Raw genomic sequence first — 21,799 nt, forward strand, 5'->3', positions numbered from 1 at the left:
TAAGTCGCCAACGCACAATCACAGATAACTGCTAAGTCGCCTACCTTCAAAATCACCAGGTAAGTCGTCTATAGTATAAACTTAAGCAACTGGTTATGTTGCCTACGTACAAATTCAGATAAACTGTAAGTCGGCTACGTACAAACTTAGATTGCTGGTAAGTCGCCTACGTACAAACTTAGACAGCTGGTAAGTTGCCTGCGTATTAACTCAGAAATTGTTAAGTCACCCACGTACAAATTAAGGCAATCGGCAATTCGCCTAAAGGTCTTGTAAATGTAATATAACTATTCTATTTTGTTATTTGAGCTTTCGTAATTCTATTTCAAACCGATAAACTGTTTTTTCTGGTTTAATTTTTTTGTATTTTATTTAAGACCAATGTATTAATTGTGAATATATAGATTTCCTGACCCAACGCCAGAAACAGTGGCATATATTCAAACTATTCCGAAGCAAACACAAACTGTTTACGTCACAGGAGGAAATGAATGAACTGATTGTGACGTCACTCCGCAATTGATATCCTACGTAAAGCCAAGGCCTCAGACACAGACTGTTTACGTCAGTGGTAACAATGAGTGTCTTGATTTGGACGTCACGCTACAAATGGTATCCTACGTATCCAAGGCCACAAAAACAAACTGTTTACGTCACATGTACGAACGAATGTCATTACTGTGAGCCCATTAAGCCTCAGATGGTATCATACGTAAGACCACGCCCACAGCAGCAGACTGTGTATGTTACAGGTACGTAAATTTTAAAATATGAAAATGCTGATACATGTTTTATATTAATCTCACTTTTCAATAATAAAAAGAAAAAAAAAATGTGCTCTTAACTTTTTTTCCGCCAGGAACGCAGACGGAATGTAAGGAATGTGAGAAACCTCATACTTACGTCATCCAGAAACCTACACCTCAGAAAGTGTATATACAAAAACCGGACACGACGGGTAACGGAATACCGATCTATGTAAACAGACCACGCCCACAAAAACATACCATGGTTGTCACTCAAACACAGAAATGTCATAACAGTCACACGTGTGGATCAGGTAAGGAAAAACACTAAGGTGTCGTGCAGTTCGGATAATTACACATCACGTGAGGACAGACACGGATCTAGAAGTGTCATACCAGTAATATTTATGGGTCAGGTCTAAGGATAGGTATCGCTAAAAATTTCTTATCGCGATTTATATCACGATTACTTACCAAAATATCACAATGATATCACAATATTTTAATAAGCAATTTTTACAATTATTTAAAATGAATGGTCATTATTTTCTTTAAAATACGCCAGAAAAACATAATTTCATTATTTTAAAATTCTTATGTAAATAAAATAAATAATTTTTGGTTGGTAATATGCCTTTCTTTCACCTTTTACAACATTTTTTGAGGACTTTCTGTAATTGTCATTTTGAAAGTTTGAACAAATAATTGATGTTACATTTTTGTACAAGATCACGAATACATGTAGTCAATTTGTTGACTTTAAAATCATCTTACCTTAATTTGGTTCTATCAAGAGAGTTTATGTCTGTCTTTAAAGATCTTAAAGTATTTTTTATGGTGAAATATCCGAACCCAAATGATGTTGCATTTGTGGATCTTACTATGACATTTTTTGTATACACGGGCTGTTTCAAATCTCTTTATGTAATGACGTAGTGTTATTTAATCATTTTAGGTTCTTCTAGCGGTAGCTCAGGTGGTGTTATCATGAATGTACTGACGGGCGGATCAGGTTATATCAGTGGCGGATCAGGGTTAAGTACTGTTGGAGGTGGTGGATCCAGAGGAGGCGGTGGTGGGACTCCTTACGGAATCAGTGGCGGATCAACTGTTTACAGCAACGGGCGCGTGATAGGAATGAGCGGTAGCGAAAGTGGTAAGATCCATGAATTTTTGACCGACCTAATCAAATTTAATTTAAAAAATACCATAAATAGAGTTCATTCTTATGATAATTAAAGACTTTATTACACTAAATGCATATCTTTTATTTCTATTGTTTTACATTATAGTGTATTGCCCTCCTTTAATTTCTTTTATTTATACATTGCAGCGTATTGTCCTCTTTTGGGTTTATTTTATTGAACATTGTAGTGTTTTTTCCTCTTTATTTGTTTTATTTGTTTTACATTGTAGCGCATTGTCCTCTTTGTTTAATTTGTTTTACATTGTAGCGTATTGTCCTCTTCGTTTGTTTTATTTTGTTTTACATTGTAGCTTATTGCCCTCCAATGAGGCATGACTGTCATCCATCTTGTATCAAGTATGACGATCCTCACTGTAGGTGGTGTCTATGTGAAAGGTAATCACGTGTGTAGGCGGTGTTTATGTTAAAGGTAATCACGTTTGTAGAAGGTGTTAATGTTAAAGGTAACAGGGATGGGGTAATCGTAATCAGTAATCGTAATCAGGTGTAATCGATTACAGTTTCCTAAGTAATCATGAGTAATCAGTAATCATCCATTTTTCTCATTACAAATCGTAATTTAATCGATTACTTTGAAAAAAGTCCTGTAATCATGATTACTTTTTGATTACTTTATTATTACAATTATTCAAACAAAGTTATGAAATAATGATTTTTGATGATATTCAGTGAGCGAAAGTTATAAATGCTTCCAGAAATGCTTATAATCAGGTTCATTATCCAGACAATGAGTAAATTCTATCAGTTTTCTTTCAGTAGTAATTTCAAAATGCTTTAGCAGCTTAGCAATTCACCATTTTGACTTGATATACTGTATATTTAAACTGGGAAGAAAGTTAATAATAGGATCATCTTAAAATTCGATTTTTTTTGTTTCAATCAATTATCATGTGTGAAATGCTACATTTTGTTTTCCCCGAAAAATATTTCTGAATAAATGTGTTTTTTTTTTTAAACATCAAATATTCCTTTATTGAGATGTGTACTGGGGTATCATCTAAAATCACTTTGTTTGATTTTAGGTGTACAAAAAAGATGGGTTAATTAATTAGTATTAAAACACCGGTATACTGAAGTTAGGTCAGTTTGGGTTATAACAACTATTGAACTTTTCATGCTTGCCCCATCGATGTGTTAATTCTTGTAAAAACATCTAGTAATTGGCAGCTTAATTGAAAACTTCATTACTCATCAAGAAGGTCAATTACTTGACTGTGTCTCATTTCTCTATAGAATCCCTTTATGCATAATCATAATTATGTCCAATTTGATAAATGAGTTCTTTTTATTTCTATCTCAATAATAACACAGATATTTACTTGAATTAAAGATAGGAAACATGAACTTGATAAATCTTATGCATTTACCACCAAACTTTGTCTGGATTCTACCTTTAAAATAAATATGATATTTAAGAAGAGAAGACTGAATAAAACATTCTGTTGTCCTTGAACTTCAGAAAAAAAACTTGATGTAATCTAAAATAATCATAAGTAATCATGATTACATGAAGGAAAAGTAATCAGATGTAATTGATTACTCTCAAAAATGTCTGTAATCAGCTTGTAATTGATTACTTTTAAAATCCAAAGTAATTGTAAATTAATTGATTACTTTTGAAAGTAATCGACCCATCTCTGAAAGGTAATCATGTGTGTAGAAGGTGTTAATGTTAAAGGTAACCATATGTGTAGAGGGTGTTAATGTTAAAGGTAACCATATGTGTAGAGGGTGTTAATGTTAAAGGTAACCATATGTGTAGAGGGTGTTAATGTTAAAGGTAACCATATGTGTAGAGGGTGTTAATGTTAAAGGTAACCATATGTGTAGAGGGTGTTAATGTTAAAGGTAACCATATGTGTAGAGGGTGTTAATGTTAAAGGTAACCATATGTGTAGAGGGTGTTAATGTTAAAGGTAATCATGTGTGTAGACGGTGTTTATGTTAAAGGTAATCATATGTGTAGAAGGTGTTAATGTTAAAGGTAATCATATGTGTAGACGGTGTTTATGTTAAAGGTAATCATATGTGTAGACGGTGTTTATGTTAAAGGTAATCATATGTGTAGAGGGTGTTAATGTTAAAGGTAATCATGTGTGTAGACGGTGTTTATGTTAAAGGTAATCACGTGTGTAGGCGGTGTTTATGTTAAATTTAACCACGTGTGTAGACAGTGCTTATGTTAATGGTAGTCACATGTAGACGGTGTTTATGTTAAAGGTAATCACGTGTGTAGGCGGTGTCTATGTTAAAGGTAATCACGTTTGTAGACACTTCTTATGTTAAAGGTAATCACGTGTGTAGGCTGTGTTTATGTTAAAGGTAATCACGTGTGTAGGCGGTGTTTATGTTAAAGGTAATCACTTGTGTAGGCGGTGTTTATGTTAAAGGTATTCACGTGTATAGGCGGTGTTTATGTTAAAGGTAATCACGTGTGTAGACGGTGTTTATGTTAAAGGTAATCACGTGTGTAGACGGTGTTTATGTTAAAGGTAATCATGTGTGTAGACGGTGTTTATGTTAAAGGTAATCACGTGTGTAGTTGGTGTCTATGTTAAAGGTAATCACATGTGTAGGCGGTGTTTATGTTAAATGTAACCACGTGTGTAGACAGTGCTTATGTTAATGGTAGTCACATGTAGACGGTGTCTATGTTAAAGGTAATCACGTTTGTAGACACTTCTTATGTTAATGGTAATCACGTGTGTAGCGTGTTTATGTTAAAGGTAATAACGTTTGTAGGCGGTGCTTATCGTTAAGGTAATCACATGTATAGGCGGTGTTTATGTTAAAGGTAATCACGTGTGTAGGCGGAGTTTATGTATGTAGGCGGTGCTTATGTTTAAGATAAATACATGTGTAAGCGGTATTTGTTTGCTCTCTCTCCTGATCCAGGGTAAAATATTTATCAGTAGGTAGGCTGGAAATCTGACATACAGTCGCCTAAAATAATCCTCTGACATACAATCGCCTATAAGTAACATATAAGTTATCTAAGTCAATGTTTCGATTGGAAACAACAATATTCAGATAGAGACAGTAATGTGAGTGCTGAAATCTGTTAGAGGAAAAAGCATCTTGCAAAACTTATAAAGAAGTTTTTATATAAATGTATTTTGAATCTAAAATTCGTGCTTTATTAATACTGGTAGCGTTAAATATCTCCATTATTTTGAATATTGAAAAATATAACCAATGGCTCGACAATTGAATATAGATTGCTAAATTGTTACTTCACTTCCTGTCAAGACATCAGAATAACTTCTCGGTCATGGAATTTCTTTACATTAAATTCATTCTATAGCTTATAGAATGTAATTTTGTATTCCTTTATTTGAAAGTTCAAATGAATTAAATTCATCAGAACTAGCATGTATCGATGAGCCATGTGCACAATGTAAGTCTATATATGTAATTATTCTCAGCTTTCATTGTGTGATATCTTTTACAACTTGTATAAACTGATATCTGGAAAAAAAACTCCTGCCCTAAGATAGGGCCCTAGGTAAGCTACTTCAAAAATATGACCTTTTTGATCACCTTTTGTCTGTCTGTAAGACAATGTCAAAATCTATGAACGACAAGGAAGATCACCATACATGATGTTTTAATTTGTAACAAAAAGCAATCATAGCCATTTCATAATAATATTTCATTTCAGTTATAGTTTATGATATATATACAAGTACAATTTTTATATCAAAAATCAAATCCTGTGTTGAGAGAATTATGTTATAATTGTTCCAATAAAAAAATACTATTATTATATAAAGAAAATAAATCATGAAAAAAAAACCCATGAAAATCAAAACAATAAAAAGAATGAAATAAATAAGAGTTGTTTTAGTATATATATATATATATATATATATATATATATATATATATATATATATATATATATATATATATATATATATATATATATATATATATATATATATATATATATATATATATCAAAGCGAAACAAAAATATTCATTTGACGAACAACACACATTCCACTTTCAATCTAAATATAGAACAAGTTCTTTAGATGTTAATGGATTCTACGATATTTGTTACAACACATTGTGAATTTACAGTTAATCCATTTTAACCATATTATTTACAAGAAAAAAATTAAAGCATTATTTAACTCACTAAAAATTGTACAGAGTGATAAATGCAAGTCTCTTTGCATAATTTATTTAATTTTAGAAAAGAAGTAAACCGATTAATGTAATTTATCAAAATTCATCTTAACAGTTAAAAAATGTACATGAACTATGAAAAGATAGTTGTATGCAATGACCGACCTAAAAGTAAAACAACATGAAAAATTGACATGAAAAATTACCAAGATTCTGGATTATCTTGCTTCTATCATCAATTATGCATAGAATTAAACTTGTGATTTTAGGGGTCCATGTTCTTGATCCTGATGTGTTTTGCATATTGCATTGAAAAAGTTGATCACTTTTCGCTTTCTTCGTCTCTTAGAAATGAATATTATTTTCTTATACATGCATGGGGAGAGTAGAGAATCAACTTACATGTTTACCATGTTTTCCAAATAAGATCTCTACGAAAGATTCTCAACATTTGATTAATAAATTATTGATATCTACAATATACACAATATGGTTTTTTTTTGTTAACAGAATGCATGAGGAGAGAAAACGACCCATATACAATGTGACTGAAACATTCCTAAACCTTTTTTATCTATTTAATTTTTGGGAAACGCGTTCTTGAAGAATGTCTCTCGGTATTTCCTTCATAATCATTAGCAATAGATGAAAATTCAGTTTTCTGAACAAATGAATCATAACTGTCTTCATACCAAAAAGTAATTTATATAATATATTAAAATTATTTACCTTGATCATCCTTGATGTCTATAAAATGTGAGTGTTCTTTTTAATAATATCAACAAACATCATGTATATCATTCAGACAAGCAATTTACAATTTCAACACCATTTCACCAGGAACTGAAGTTTGCCCCCTGGCAAATTGAAAAAAAAGTCTTATATTCATTGTTTTGCAAGCTGATTGCTATTCTGTCCAACCATAATCCCTTATCAGCAATAAATCTGAAAAATGATCGACCAAATAATCACACATCTCAATTTTACCAGAACGACGGCATTGATGTAATATTGATTCACAATCGTCCAGTAGGCTATTGATGTCCATATTTTTCTCAATCAATAGTTTGACTATTTTAACATTGCCTCCCATGGCTGCATCATGCAACACTGACTTACCACAACTGTCCCCTAAATCTAATAAATGAGGAAATATCTCAACTAAGAAATCACAAATTTCAAACTTCCCACTGAGACAAGCTATATGCAGAATACTTTTACCATCATTTGACACGGCATTAAAGTCCAATCCATTTTCTATCAGAAAAATCATAATTTCCACACTCCCTCCACCACAGCAAGCTGAATGTAACACTGTCCATCCCCTATTGTCCCTTATCTCCAGTAAATGATTGACCAAATACTCACACATCTCCATTTTACCAGAGCGACAACAGAGATGTAAAATTGTTTCATCGTCTCCCTGTAGGGTATAGATGTCCATCTTTTTCTCAATCAGTAGTTTCACTATTTGAACATTGCCTCCCCAGGCTGCAGCATGCAATACTTTGTTGCTAGATTTATCCCTGACACCTAATAGATGGGGATAATTCTCAACTAAGTAAACACAAACTTCAAACTTCCCATTAAGACAAGCTATATGCAAGATAGTTTGACCATTATTTGACAAGGTATTAATATTCATTCCTTTTTCTATCAGAAAAATCACAATTTCTACATTTCCACCATAGCAAGCTGAATGAAACACTGTCCACCCCATAGTGTTCTTTATCTTCAATAAATCTGGAAAATGATTGATCAAATACTCACACACCTCTAATTTACCAGAACGACAGCACAGATGTAAAATTGTTTCACCATCTTCCCGTAAGGCATTGATGTCCATCTTTTTCTCAATCAGTAGTTTTACTATTTGAACATTGTCTCCCCAGGCTGCAGCATGCAACACTGTATTACCAGACTTGTCTTTGACGTTTAAAAGATGGGGATGATTCTCAGCTAAGTACACACAAACTTCAAACTTCCCATTGAGACATGCTATATGCAAGATAGTTTTACCATCATTTGTCAAGGAATTAATGTCCATTCCCTTTTCTATAAGAAAATACACAACTTCTACACTACCTCCACGGCAAGCTGAATGTAACACTGTGCATCCATCATTATCTCTAACAGATATTAAACATGGATACATATTTACAAGATACCTACACATGTCTTCTCTACCCCAAGCACAACTCATGTGTAACACAGTCTTCCCGATATTTGTTGTACAATTAACATTTAATCCTTTACTTGAAAGAAACTTAAAAAGATCTACGTTGCCTCCTTCAGCTGTGTAATGGAGAACATTGTTACCATTATTGTCACAGACATTCAGTAATTGTGGGTATCTGTTTAACAGGTATTCACCCATATAATAATGACCATTTTTACATGCAGCGTGCAGGATAGAATGACCTGAGTTATCTGTTTTATCTGCTTTTGGTATATTGTCACTTGGTACATGTAATATATTTTTATTCTCAAAGAGGTTTAGCATATATTCAAATATATCTATATTCCCACTAAAAGCTGCCCAATGTAAAAGGCTTTTTCCTCGAACATCTGTGTGATCCTGGAGTAATGCAGGATATGTTTCAATAAGATATTTCACCATGTTAAGCCTACCATCCTGACAAGCACAAGTAAGAATAGTGTGACCATTGTCTCGATCTTTTTCATAAGGATCACAGCCAAGCTTTAATAAAAGATTGAATGCATGTTTGTCTCCAGAACTCGCTGCGGACTGTAATGCATTGGCGCCTTGATCATTTTTATTATCTACAAGAAATGGATATTTTTCCAGAACTTGTTCAAGTAATTGTGTCTGTTGCATAAAACAGATTTCCTGAAGTAAGCTGTGTCTAACATTAGACCAGACAGGATGCAAGGAAGATGAAATTTGACGAACATCAACAAGCTCACAAACTCGGAGCAATAACTCTATATTGCCACTTTGTACAGCGTAAAAACACGTTTGAAGATCACATTCCACACCTGAAGACAAAATGAGATTAACAATATCGGGTTGATTTTTTGAGCAAGCAGCGTTAATTGATCTGTATCTTTGTCTTTTTCCTGAATTCGGAAGTAAATATTCAACCCACCGCTTATTTCCCACCTTCGAAAAATGCACAACCATTGAATCACCGTTGGTATCAAGATATGTTTTAAACTTCGAAGTGCATTCTTCAGATTGTAATACGTGCTCATGGAAGTGTGAATCATTCCATAATTCCAGTGATGATATGGAGGAAAATCCAATTACAGACCTTTCTCCAATTATATTTGCAATGCGGCGGGCAACATATTTAAACAATCTTTGTTCTATGTAGACTTGTGTACTTTTGGTGTTTTTACATGTCGTTAATGTAAGAAGTAGGGACGGATAACACATTTGGATCATTTTTTCAGAATCAAAATAAAACAAGACACTGAAAAGGGATTCCTGTATTGAACTATGGGAAAATTTGTATGTATTTTCTATCGTGTCATGAGTTATTAAAAACCCCTCAAAACAAAACATACTGTCCCGGAAATCGTTAACATACGAGCTTTGTAGACCTACAAATTCTAAAGAGTAGCGCTTCATCTCTAAATTCAGTCGAGGATTTTCAATCAATTCGACTTCTACTTTTCCTCCATTCAGAAGAAGATACACTAAAACAGCAGATTTTACAGTTCGTTTTTTCAATAATGTTTTGAAGTAGTCTCTCATAAACGTCATTGCATTTGGTAAAAATGCAATTACGTTTCGTTTAAAGTCTTCATTGCTTTTTGCTAATTTACAACATTGTGGAAACCCTATAGCTAGTGGCATTTCATATACCTTATGAATAAGTTCTTTGTCTTTTACGTATTCAGAGATCCCATATTTTTCTGATAGCTGCAGGAACTCTTCCTTGAGCATTGCATTTTCTTTGCCTGATAGGTCAACCAAGGACGACATAAAAAAATCGTCATCACACTCATTTTGTATGCATTCCTGATATATATCATTTCTTAAAGCAAATATCAATCTGTTAGATTTATTATCAATGTCACTTTCAATTAAGACCTTCATCATATCTGATCTAGCTTTGCATTCTTGAACGTCATCGCTGGACAAAGAAAACTCACCAAATAAATTGTCAATGAATACCACTATACCATCACACGGTGATATGTTTTCATACAAATCTGTGAACTTGTAAAGCTGAAGAGGAGATTTTCCAGCCTCCATCAATTCTTTCATCAACATCTTCGCGATTGTGGTTTTTCCAGTCCCAGGGTTACCCTTGATGACGACATAACCGTTATTGTCCAACAGTTCCTTGGCTCTTAGAAACGAGTGAGTTTTTACAAATAGATGACTAACAGCTTCATAATGTTTTTGTATCATTTTCTTAGTTGTTTCTAAAAGAAAATGATAGTTCTCTTTAAGAAACATGGACTTAATGTCTCTAAGATTCCAGAATTTATCTATTTATTAATTAACGGTGATATGCTCAGTGGTATGTGCATAATTGTATTGTTGCTTAAACTCAAGAGTGTTTTAGCTTCAAAGATAATTAATCATTTTAGACTACAGGAATTAAATTGTATACAAGAGGCCCATGGGCCACATCGCTCACCTGGGTTCTGTGCCTAGGACAAAAATTACTTAGTAAATGCCTAAGTGGTCCCGATCCTAAAAAGGGGGTTTGATTTGAGCAAACTATGCAAACTTGAATGCATACTAACTAAGGACGCTTACATATTTGTTTGACGAACTGTGACTTTTCCCTATTAGTTTGAACTTTTATTGTGGTCCCACCCAACCGGGGGTAAGGATGCGTGGGTCATAATTGTAACAAATCTGCATCTAAACTACCCGAGGATGCTTCCATATAAACAAGACCAATCATGCTTTTCTTGTTCTTGAGAATATTTTTCATATTTAGAATACTCTTATGTAAAATTGTGATTGTCCATACTGGCCGCACCCCACCCCCGGGTGTCATGATTTAAACAATCTTGAATCTTCAACATGGATGCGTCCATATAAATATGACCAGTTATTAAGGTCTTCCGTCTTCACGGAAGACCTTATAGTGATTCTACTGTTTCTTATTATTAAGGTCTTCCGTCTTCCGTGAAGACGGAAGACCTTATAGTGATTCTATTGTTTCTTCTTCTTATTATTATTATTAATCTTATTTTTTTGACTTTCTAATTTTGTGCACGCGATTTCTCGAAGACTACTCGATGGAATTGCATGAAATTTTCAGAACAGATGTGTTGTTACATGAATTTATTATATCCGAGAGAAAATTTGGAAACTCACTTCCGGTGCCAAGTTACGGGCAATTTCCTGAAATTAAAATGACATTTTGTCCGCGATTAAACTCAAAAACGGTAAAAGATATCAACATGAAACTTTCAAGAAATAAAGATCGTGATATATACCATCCAGGACGCGACTCTTCGTTCGTCGTCGGTACTTCCTGTTGTTAGGAGAAGCGAATTGAAAAAATTGTATTTTCTAACTTTTTTGTTTTTCAATATTTTTTTTATTTATTTTTGGAATGATAATAGAGACCTTTTGATCAATGCTTACTATACAAGTTGTTTGGATATTGGTTAATCAGAACTCTAGATATTAATATTTGAAAATCTGAAGCGGACCCAAGATGGCGGCTGTCTCTGTCAAATCCGCCATTTCGCGAGTAGGGGTTTATGGAGGCAGCTGAGCGTTTGACTAAATGATAGATGAAAAGTAAAAAAACTACGTGGACTTTCATTAAGTAGTACGCTGCAATTCAGTGACAATCTTAAAAATGTTAATTTCCGTTTTACTGCTTTCGTGTAATTGGGCTAGATAAGTGTGTGCAATGTGTTAAATTTACTTTCTTCACGTCGAAATAAGATAAAGGCGATAAGAAGTTGTTTTATTTAATATTTAATTTCATTGAGGCTATCACACATATTTGATAGATCAGTCCAAAGGATAGGCAGGAATATTTACTCGTGGTGTTTGTCGCCAGATTATGAATAGTGGCCCGCCTTTTATGATTCTTAGACAGGTGTACTGTTGCAGGTGTACTGTATACATAACTATATTTAGAGCAGTATTCAAAATTTATCAGTTTTTCATAAACGTAACCACTGTGTTTCCATGCATACTTGAGTCATATTAAACTAATTAAAAAACAGAAGTAAGAAAACATTTTTTAAATAAGATTGTCTAATGAAGTTTATATCAACATTCTTTTCTCAATGATATTTAAAGTTGAACATTGAACATCGAACATAAATGAAATCTGATTCCTTGACCGTCGAAGGGCGAGACATGTCTTTCATCAAACCATTTCTACTTTTTCATGAAGGTGTAAAGAATCGGGTTACCGGGTAGTTCACTTTGGGGATAAACGGGTAATTAAAAAGAAGTTAAAAATGATTACCATTTTACTTCTTTTGTGTTACTTACCTATATAAGATATAGAATATGTACAATCTGTTAAATATACTTTCTAAACCTCGAAATTTTGGCTTAAAGAACCTTCCTTTTTCTTTATTCTATTGAAGCTATCACACCTATTTAATGAACCACTCCAAAGAAAAGGCGAGCAGATTAACTTGTGGCGTTCGGCGCGAAATTATAAATAGTGGGGCGCGTTTCGTGATTCTTAGACGGATGTATTGTTGAAGAAGTAAATTCAAGTACATTTAGAGCAGTGAACTCCAACGCGTAATTTAAGCGTGTTGGGAATAAAGAGGAAAAAAGCTCGTTGGATTTTCACGCTGGCGACCTGGGTTCAATCCTCTTTGTGACCAAATTTTTTTTATCACTTTTTCAGCTCGATTTTAGGTTTTTTTTCCTGAATCGAACGGAAGACCTCTCGTTGCTCGCAACGAGATCGTTTCTAGTTATTATTATTATTATTATTATTCTTTTTATTATTTTTTTTGACTTTCTAATTTTGTGCACGCGATTTCTCAAAGACTACTGGGTGGAATGGCGTGAAATTTTCCGAAAAGATGTGTCTTTATATGAATTTTATATATCCGGGAGATTTTTTGAAAATTTGCTTCCGGTGCCAAGTTATGGGACATTTCCTGATTTTAAAATGACATTTTGTCTTCGGATAATCTCAAGAACGGTAAAAGATATCGTTGTGAAACTTTCAGGGATTATAGATCATGATATTCACTTTCCAGGACGCGACCTCTCGTTCATCGTCAATACTTCCGGTCGTTACGACAAATGAATTTAAAAAATCGTATTTTCTAACTTTTTTTGTTTTTCAATATTTTTCATATCTTTTTGGAATACTTATAGAGACACTTCTGAAAAAGCTAAATATATAATTTGTTTAAATATTAGTAAATCACAACTCTAGATATAAACATTTAAAAATCTGAAGCGGGTCCAAGATGGCGTCTGCCTCTGTCAACTCCGCCATTTCGCGAGTAGGGGTTTATGGAGGCGGCTGAGCGTTTGATTAAACCATTCTGACATAAGGATACATGAAATGTAAAAAAACTACTTGGACTTTCACGTAGTAGTACGTTGTAATTACGTGTCAATCTTAAAACTTAATTTCCGTTTCACTGCTTTAGTTTAACTGGGGTAGATACGATATGTAATGTGTACAATGTGTTAAATATTACTTCTTAACGTCGAAATAAAATAAAGGCGATAAGAACGTTTTATTTATTTAATTTCATTGAAACTATCACACCTATTTAATAGATCAGTCCAAAGAAAAGGCGCGAATATTTACTCGTGGCGTTTGGCGCGAAATTATCAATAGTGGCCCGCCTTTTATAATTCTTAGACAGGTGTACTGTTGCAAATGTATACACAAGTATATTTAGAGCAGTGCTCCCAATAGCTTAATGGTTTGCGCGTTAATAGATCATGTAGTAATTAAATTTCTGTGTCAAACTAAAGATTTATTCCAGGGTCTTCTCAAACGTCTTCTGTAACTGGTTTTGGTTGGTTCTCAAAGTAGAAAAGGAAAGGACTAAATGTGCAAATGAGAGATACCTATTATTATCTGTTTTGCACGACAGAAAAACAGATCTTAAATCATAGTTATGTTATAGTTTTTCAAGAAACAATATCGATGCATGTATATTGTAAGTATAAAACGTATAACCACTGTTTTTCCCATGCACACTTGTGTGATATTAAACAAATAGAAAAGACAAAAATAAGAAAACCATTTTAATAAGATCGTCTAATGGAGTTTATATTAACATTCTTTTCTCAAAATTCTGAATCAAGTTATTTAACATAAATGGTATCTGATCCCTTGACTGTCGTAGAGCGAGGCATGTTTTTCGGCGAAACATTTCAACCTTTTTATGAAAGTGTAGCTAATCGGCATAGTTCACTTCTGAGACGGGAAATAAAAAAAAAATTAAATTATAGTCATTTCACTGCTTTTGTGTTACTTTTCTATAGAATGTGTACAATGTGTTAAATATATTTTCTAAACCTCGAAATGTAGGCTATGAGAACGTTCTTTTTTCTTAATTTCATTAAAGTTATCACACCTACTTAATAGATAAGTCCAGTGAAAATGCGCGAAGATTTAACGTGGCGTTTTCCGCGAAATTATGAATAATGACCCGTCTTTTTTAATTCTTAGACAGGTATACTGTAGCAAAAGTATACACAAGTACATCTAGAGCAGTACTCCCAATAGCGTAATGGTTAGCGCGTTGGGGATAAAAGGGGAAAAAACCAGATGGGATTATCACGCTGGCAACCTGGATTCAATTTGTGACCAAAATTTTTAATCATTTCTCAGCTCGACTTTACAAGTTTTTTTTTTCAGAATCGGACGGAAGACCTCTCGTTGCTCGCAACGAGAACGTTTCTAGTTTCTTTGCTGTTCTCAAGAAAAAGGTTTATTAAAGATTTTTTTTCCCTTTATATATCTATGTAAAACTTTGATCGGTCATTTTGGCCCGCCCTAGCCCCAAGGTCATAATTTGAACAATTCATGAATCTACACTCCCTGAGTATGCTTCTCAAGCAGATTTTTTAAAAGGAATGTTTCCTTTACATCCCTCTGATCGTCAATTGTGGCCCAACTTAACCCCTATAGGTCATGATTTAAATAAACTTGAACTTATACTACCTGAGTTTCATCTTTCCTGGCAGAGTGGTTCTTGTGAGGAAGATTTTTGAGAATTTCATTTTTTAAAGAAATTCTTAATTGTCTCACCCTGGGCATGGTCCTTCATTTGAACAAATGTAAATCCCCTTTACCTAATGAAATTGTGAAAAGTTTACAGACGGACAGACAGGAAGACGCCGGACAAAATGTGAACACTTGCTGGTGTTACAATCATCTAATAATAAATTTCACAGAATTGACACAAATGATTAATGATATATAAATCAACGAATTTATAAAGAAAAATTAAAAAAGGAAATACATTCTCCACACTTTTCAATAAGTATGTTAATGAAAGGAACAAGGATATTAATTTCTTTCATTATGCCATTAAGGCTCTTATGTCGTACTTAATCTTATCTAGGCCTTTAAGACCAGAAATTTTTCCATAACATAAACAAACATGCATTATTAACATACTAAATTTTGTTGTCTCTTGTTACCAGTAGGCATCCTGGAATATCTAAATATGAAATATCAAGCCATTTATTTAATATCTAATTTATCTAAATATTATCCTACCGATCTTTCTTGCAAGTCTTGGATCTACAAAAAAATAATAAATCTGTAAAAGAAGTTATATTTAAGGAATGAAGCTAACTTCAACTTATGTTATACGATATAACAAAACTTGGGGCAGTTTACGCTTTATAAACCGCGAAGCGGTTTATAAAAAAGGGTAAACTGCCCCAAGTTTTGTTATATCGTATAACATAAGTTGAAATTAGCTTTATTCTTTATCATTTAATTTCAGTGAAGACAATGAGACAATTTTCCTTCAGAATAAGGCTTCAAATTGGGCATTATTTTAAAAGTAACGTCAAGCGTAGTAATTCGTTTTTGACGTAACTCATTGTGACGTAGGCAAGTTATGTTATACAAAATATTATATGTTCCTCTGAATGATTTAGCCAATGAAATTGCTTGATACAACTGAAATTAAATTATTTCATGATATATTAATCAGAAAATTTATAATGGACTGAAGTCAGCGAGTTTGTTTTTTTAAAAAATGTATTGCGAAACAGGAATGTATAAACTCTTTTTAAGAACCTGAGCATAGTTGTCGCATTTTGCTATTTCATGAAGTCCCACATATCGTGCATTACTGATGTGCTTTGTAGTATCAGTAATACTTTTCATTGTATAAAAATCAACACTTTGGCAAACTGGATTTCCTATTTTGATCATCTCATTTATACGATCATCATGACATGCAACTAATATGAAATATTTACCATGAAGCGCCAATTCTCTTTGCATACTCAGCATATTACCTAAGAAATAGGAAATGATACAATAAATTAAAAGATAGATTTTTTTTAAAATAATTTTCATATTTGAACATCTGATAATTATCAATCTGATGAAATGTTTATTAAGTACATGTATTATGATAAGTTATGTCTAAGATCTTGAATGCTTTGCCATTCCTGTCTAAATCCATCAAAATATTCCGAGTAAAATCATGCAAGAACTAGATGCTGTCATGAGACAGTAATACCCGCACTAAGGTGTTTGCCTCTAAATACACGCTCCTACATATTGGGCGGCTTTCCAAAGAAATAGTCAAAATAATTCTATAATTTACATGTATTCATCAAATTGAGTATGAAATTCTCAGACCCTGTGACCTATAATCCAGAACCTCTTATAATTATTTTATACATGCTTAATTCATTATATACCAGTCTGAATTTTATTAATGATGTAAATTCATGCACAGATCTGTCGGGGGGGGGGGGGGGGGGGGGGTCAGGACCCCCCCCCTGGAATTTACAAGGTTAAAAAATGTATATACTAAAACAAGGAAAAAGTTACAATGGACCCCCCTTGGAAAATGCAGATCCCCCCTGGTAAACACGAATATGTGTAAAATAGGTATGAAAAGTTAAACATTTGCGGCAATAGAAGTCACCACTACCCCCACCCACCCCCCACGATATAGGTTTTTGACGTTTGGTTGAGTTTTACTTTAGGTTTTTTTTTTTTTTTTTTGATTGTCATTTTCTGGGATAGGATTTTTTTTGACTGAGGTGGACCCCCCTGGAAAAAAATTCTGGATCCGCGCCTGAAATTAGATTTTGATATATGTTTTGCTCATAATAGGACCTTTTTAAATTTACTACCCCCCTCCCCTCTCGACACCACAATCACACAGCACATACTTTTTGGAATAGGCTAGATGGAAAAGGTTTGTTAAAATTTAATATCGTTTGTTATGAATTAATTTAAAATTTGTTCTTGTACTATACATGTGAACATGTAAATTTCTTCATCACATCACGTTGCGTCACCCATTATCATATTTATAGATTAAACACCATTTGGCACACCTCGGCCGATACCCACTTCATCTGATAAGGTGATGGAATCGACGAAGGTTCGCCAAAATGGCGCATGGCTGCAGTCTGGTGTGCATTGGATTAATATTCATTTTGTGTTATACCGGTAATTGGATTTATATTTCATGAAGTTGACGAGACACAGGGAGTCGGTAAGTAGAAGTTTTAGTATAGTGGGGGGTAAAATACACCCAAACGATTAGGTTAAAGTTTAAAAAGGGTCAAAGATCATCGCGTGCCACACTAGACGAATTTCATATTGTGAAGTTATCTCCCGTTGTCGATGTGACATTCAGTTACTGCCAATACTGGTGCGGATCCAGAATTTTTTTCGGGAGTAGGGAGGGGGGTTCACATCTCAGTCAAAAAATTCCAGCCCAGAATTTCGTGACAAGCCGGAGAAAAAAATGAAAGCAAATAAAGAAATAAAAAAACAATGATAGTGAGGTCAATGTTTTCTAAGTTTATAGGGAGAGGATGTCAAGAGTCATTTTTTACTTGCTACAGTATATAGTCTTGTTTAAATAAAGGAAATGCCATAGGGGGTTGGGGGTTGGGGGTTGAGGGGGGGGGATTCCAATCTTCCTACCCACTTCCTGTCCCTGAAATAACAATGTATTTTGTGATTCCAGTTAAATAGTATATTTTTTTCCATTTGACTAATTATTATACATATTTTGTTTCTTGTGTTTATAGTATGTCTGTCTATAAGTCTGCAGAAATTAAATCCTAGCTAGCTTGCCCATAAGTTTTAAGTGGGATGGGCTATACAAATAGCTTCCACATTTTATAGGTTTATTTCTTGTGACAATTTAATAAGACCTTTTATTTGGGTACCATTAATTTTTACCTCTGATCGCTTAACATGGGATACACATTTTTACAAGAAAAATACCAAACTTTAAACTCTGCCTAAATTTTGATCAGTAGGTGCTAGGGCTTTCATACTTATCATGACATATTGTATTCATTGTGAACTGTCAACAGGTATAAATATGTTTGACCTTGACCCTAGAGTTTGAACCACTTAAACAAAAAAATTAACCTTGGCAATTAACTTTTGAACAGGAATTACTAGGGATTTCTTTATTTCACATGTGCATTTCTTCTGATACTAACAATTTGAACCCTTTGACCTTGACCTTTGATTTTGACATATATTTGAGAAACTTCAACCTTCGCCATTGGCTTCCATACTGGGACATCAGTGTTTCACAAACACATCTTATCTTCATTATTATTTGGTGGTGTCTCCATAAGAGGGAAGATGTATTCACAACAAACAAACAAATCACTAGAGAAAATATAAAACATGAATATGTTGGTCATGCATATCTCTGCAGGAAAAAAAACAGCTTTTCAAATACTCCAACCATATTGTAACCCTTTCAAAACACTCATTTGAGCTTTTCTGGTTTCCTTAGCATATAATGTCTGTTGTGTGACGTGTTGTCCATCTGTTTGTCTGAAAACTTTTCACATTTTTAACTTCTCTAGAACCACTGGGTCAATTTTACCCAATTCATATAGAAATATGTACATTTGTATGTCAGACTCAGTCCATCTGTCTCAATAAATTTAACCTTGGTTATCACGGTCATATCTAGTGAATGAGAAGAGACATTCATATTAAACTTATGTATTAGTATATTTACCTGTGAGAAAGGCATGGTATTTTTTTTTTACATGTGACCTAGAAGTTTGACCAACTTGCAAAAAAAATAAAATGGTTATAAATTCAACATTTTGAAAGAGAAAAGTTAGGGCATTCATATCATAATGCATGTATATTATTACCTGTGATAAGACCTTTCCAAATAAATCATGACTTTAACACTGTGACCTTGACCTTGAAGTGATCAAGCCTAACCTACTTTTCAAAAATGTTGCATTTGCTTATAACTTTTGATTGAGATGAGATATGACTCTCACATTTGACATGTACATAAATTACTCATAAGAATTCAAGGTGTTTCCCAGCATGCGATGTTTTCTTATGCGCCCGAATTTTTTCAGGGCGCATATTGTTTTTGTCCTGTCTGTTTGTCTGTTTGTCTGTTTATCTGTTTGTCTGTTGTCAACTTTAACCTTGGCCAAAACTTTTGAACCGTAAGAAATAGAGACTTCATATTTGGTATGCATACTCCTCTAATAAAGTTCTTTCAAATGACATCAAGGTCAATGACCTTGTGACCTTGACCGTGACCTATATGCTAAAAATAGGTTTCTCAACTGTTTGTCATAACTTTTGAACCATAAGAAATAGAGACTTCATAATTAGTATGCATACTCCACTAATAAAGTTCTTTCAAATGACATCAGGGTCATGACTTCGTGACCTTGACTGTGACCTATATGCTAAAAATAGGTTTTTCAACTGTTTGTTATAACTTTTGAACCATAGGAGATAGGGACTTCATATTTGGTATCCATACTTTTGATTGAGATGAGATATGACTCTCACATTTGACATGTACATAAATTACTCATAAGAATTCAAGGTGTTTCCCAGCATGCGATGTTTTCTTATGCGCCCGAATTTTTTCAGGGCGCATATTGTTTTTTGTCCTGTCTGTTTGTCTGTTTGTCTGTTCATCTGTTTGTCTGTTGTCAACTTTAACCTTGGCCAAAACTTTTGAACCATAAGAAATAGAGACTTCATTATTAGTATGCATACTCCTCTAATAAAGTTCTTTCAAACAACACCAAGGTCAATGACCAGGTGACCTTAACTGTGACCTATATGATAAAAATAGCTTTTTCCACTTTTTGCCATAACTTTTGAACCATAGGAGATAGGGACTTCATATTTAGTATGCATACCCCACTAATTAAGTTCTTACAAACAACATCAAGGTCAATGACCTTGTGACCTTGACTGTGACCTATATGCTAAAAATAGCTTTTTTGAACTTTGTTGACGCCGGGCGCATAGTGTTTCACAAACACATCTTGTTACCCCTTGACGTTGATGTTTTACATAATTTTCAAAATATTTAACTCTCCTAAAAGATGATTAGACTTCTGAGTAACATTTAAGGAAGACTTCAAGGAAGACGGGGCTTTTTGTATAAAAAACGTTATTAATTTTCCGACCCCCATTTGACCCCCTGGGGCAAAATCAAAATTCCGAAACCTTACTGCACATCTACATGACACCACTAAACATCCCCCAAAAGATGATTAGGCTGCTAAGTAAAATGTAGGAGGAGTTCAGGGAAGACGGGGCTTTTTGCATAAAAAACATCATTTTTCGACCCCCATTTGATCCCCCGGGGCAGAATCAAAATTCCGAAACCTTACTGCACATCTACATGACACCACCAACCATCCCCCAAAAGGTAATTAGGCTGCTGAGTAAAATGTAGAAGGAGTTCAGGGAGGACGGGACTTTTTGCACAAAAACGTCATTTTTCGACCCCATTTGACCCCCCGGGGCAAAATCAAAATTCCGAAACCTTACTGCACATCTACATGTCATCACTAATCATCCCACAAAAGATGATTAGGCTGCTAAGTAAAATGTAAGAGGAGTTCAGGGAAGATGGGGCTTTTTACATAAAAAACGTCATTTTTCGACCCCCATTTGACCCCCCGGGGCAAAATTAAAATTCCGAAACCTTACTGCACATCTACATGACACCACCAACCATCTCCCAAAAGATGATTAGGCTGCTAAGTAAAATGTAGGTAGAGTTCAGGGAAGACGGGGCTTTTTGCATAAAAAACGTCATTTTCGACCCATATTTGATCCCCCGGGGCAAAAACAAAATTCCGAAACCTTACTGCACATCTACATGACACCACTAATCATCCCACAAAAGATGATTTGACTGCTAAGTAAAATGTAAGAGGAGTTCAGGGAAAATGGGGCTTTTTGAATAAAAAACGTCATTTTTCGACCCCCATTTGATCCCCCGGGGCAAAATCAAAATTCCGAAACCTTACTGCACATCTACATGACACCACCAATCATCCCCAAAAAGGTGATTTGGCTGCTGAGTAAAATGTAGAAGGAGTTCAGGGAAGATGGGGCTTTTTGCATAAAAAACGTCATTTTTCGACCCCCATTTGATCCCCCGGGGCAAAATCAAAATTCCGAAACCTTACTGCACATCTACATGACACCACCAATCATCCCCCAAAAGGTGATTTGGCTGCTGAGTAAAATGTAGAAGGAGTTCAGGGAAGAAGGGACTTTTTGCACAAAAA

The 21,799-nt window shown here is 34.1% G+C and overlaps 1 protein-coding gene across 1 annotated transcript in view; it reads right to left on the bottom strand.

Annotated features, from left to right (window-relative positions):
* Positions 1–5,915: 5,915 nt before the first annotated feature.
* The window catches only part of LOC134273521 (serine/threonine-protein phosphatase 6 regulatory ankyrin repeat subunit B-like), a 16,852-nt gene continuing 968 nt past the window's right edge, over positions 5,916–21,799 (bottom strand). Inside the window, exons 2-4 of the mRNA XM_062755721.1 lie at positions 16,481–16,519; positions 15,765–15,788; positions 5,916–10,485 (exon numbers count right to left, since the gene is read on the bottom strand). Coding sequence (XP_062611705.1) covers positions 6,995–10,485; positions 15,765–15,788; positions 16,481–16,519 — 3,554 coding nt within the window. The 3' untranslated portion in view covers positions 5,916–6,994. The remainder of the gene's footprint in view (positions 10,486–15,764; positions 15,789–16,480; positions 16,520–21,799) is intronic.

This window comes from Saccostrea cucullata, unplaced genomic scaffold (assembly GCF_032062105.1).
Source record: "Saccostrea cucullata isolate Sc308-1 unplaced genomic scaffold, CSIRO_AGI_Scuc_v1 ctg8154, whole genome shotgun sequence".
Taxonomy (NCBI): Eukaryota; Metazoa; Mollusca; class Bivalvia; order Ostreida; family Ostreidae; genus Saccostrea; species Saccostrea cuccullata.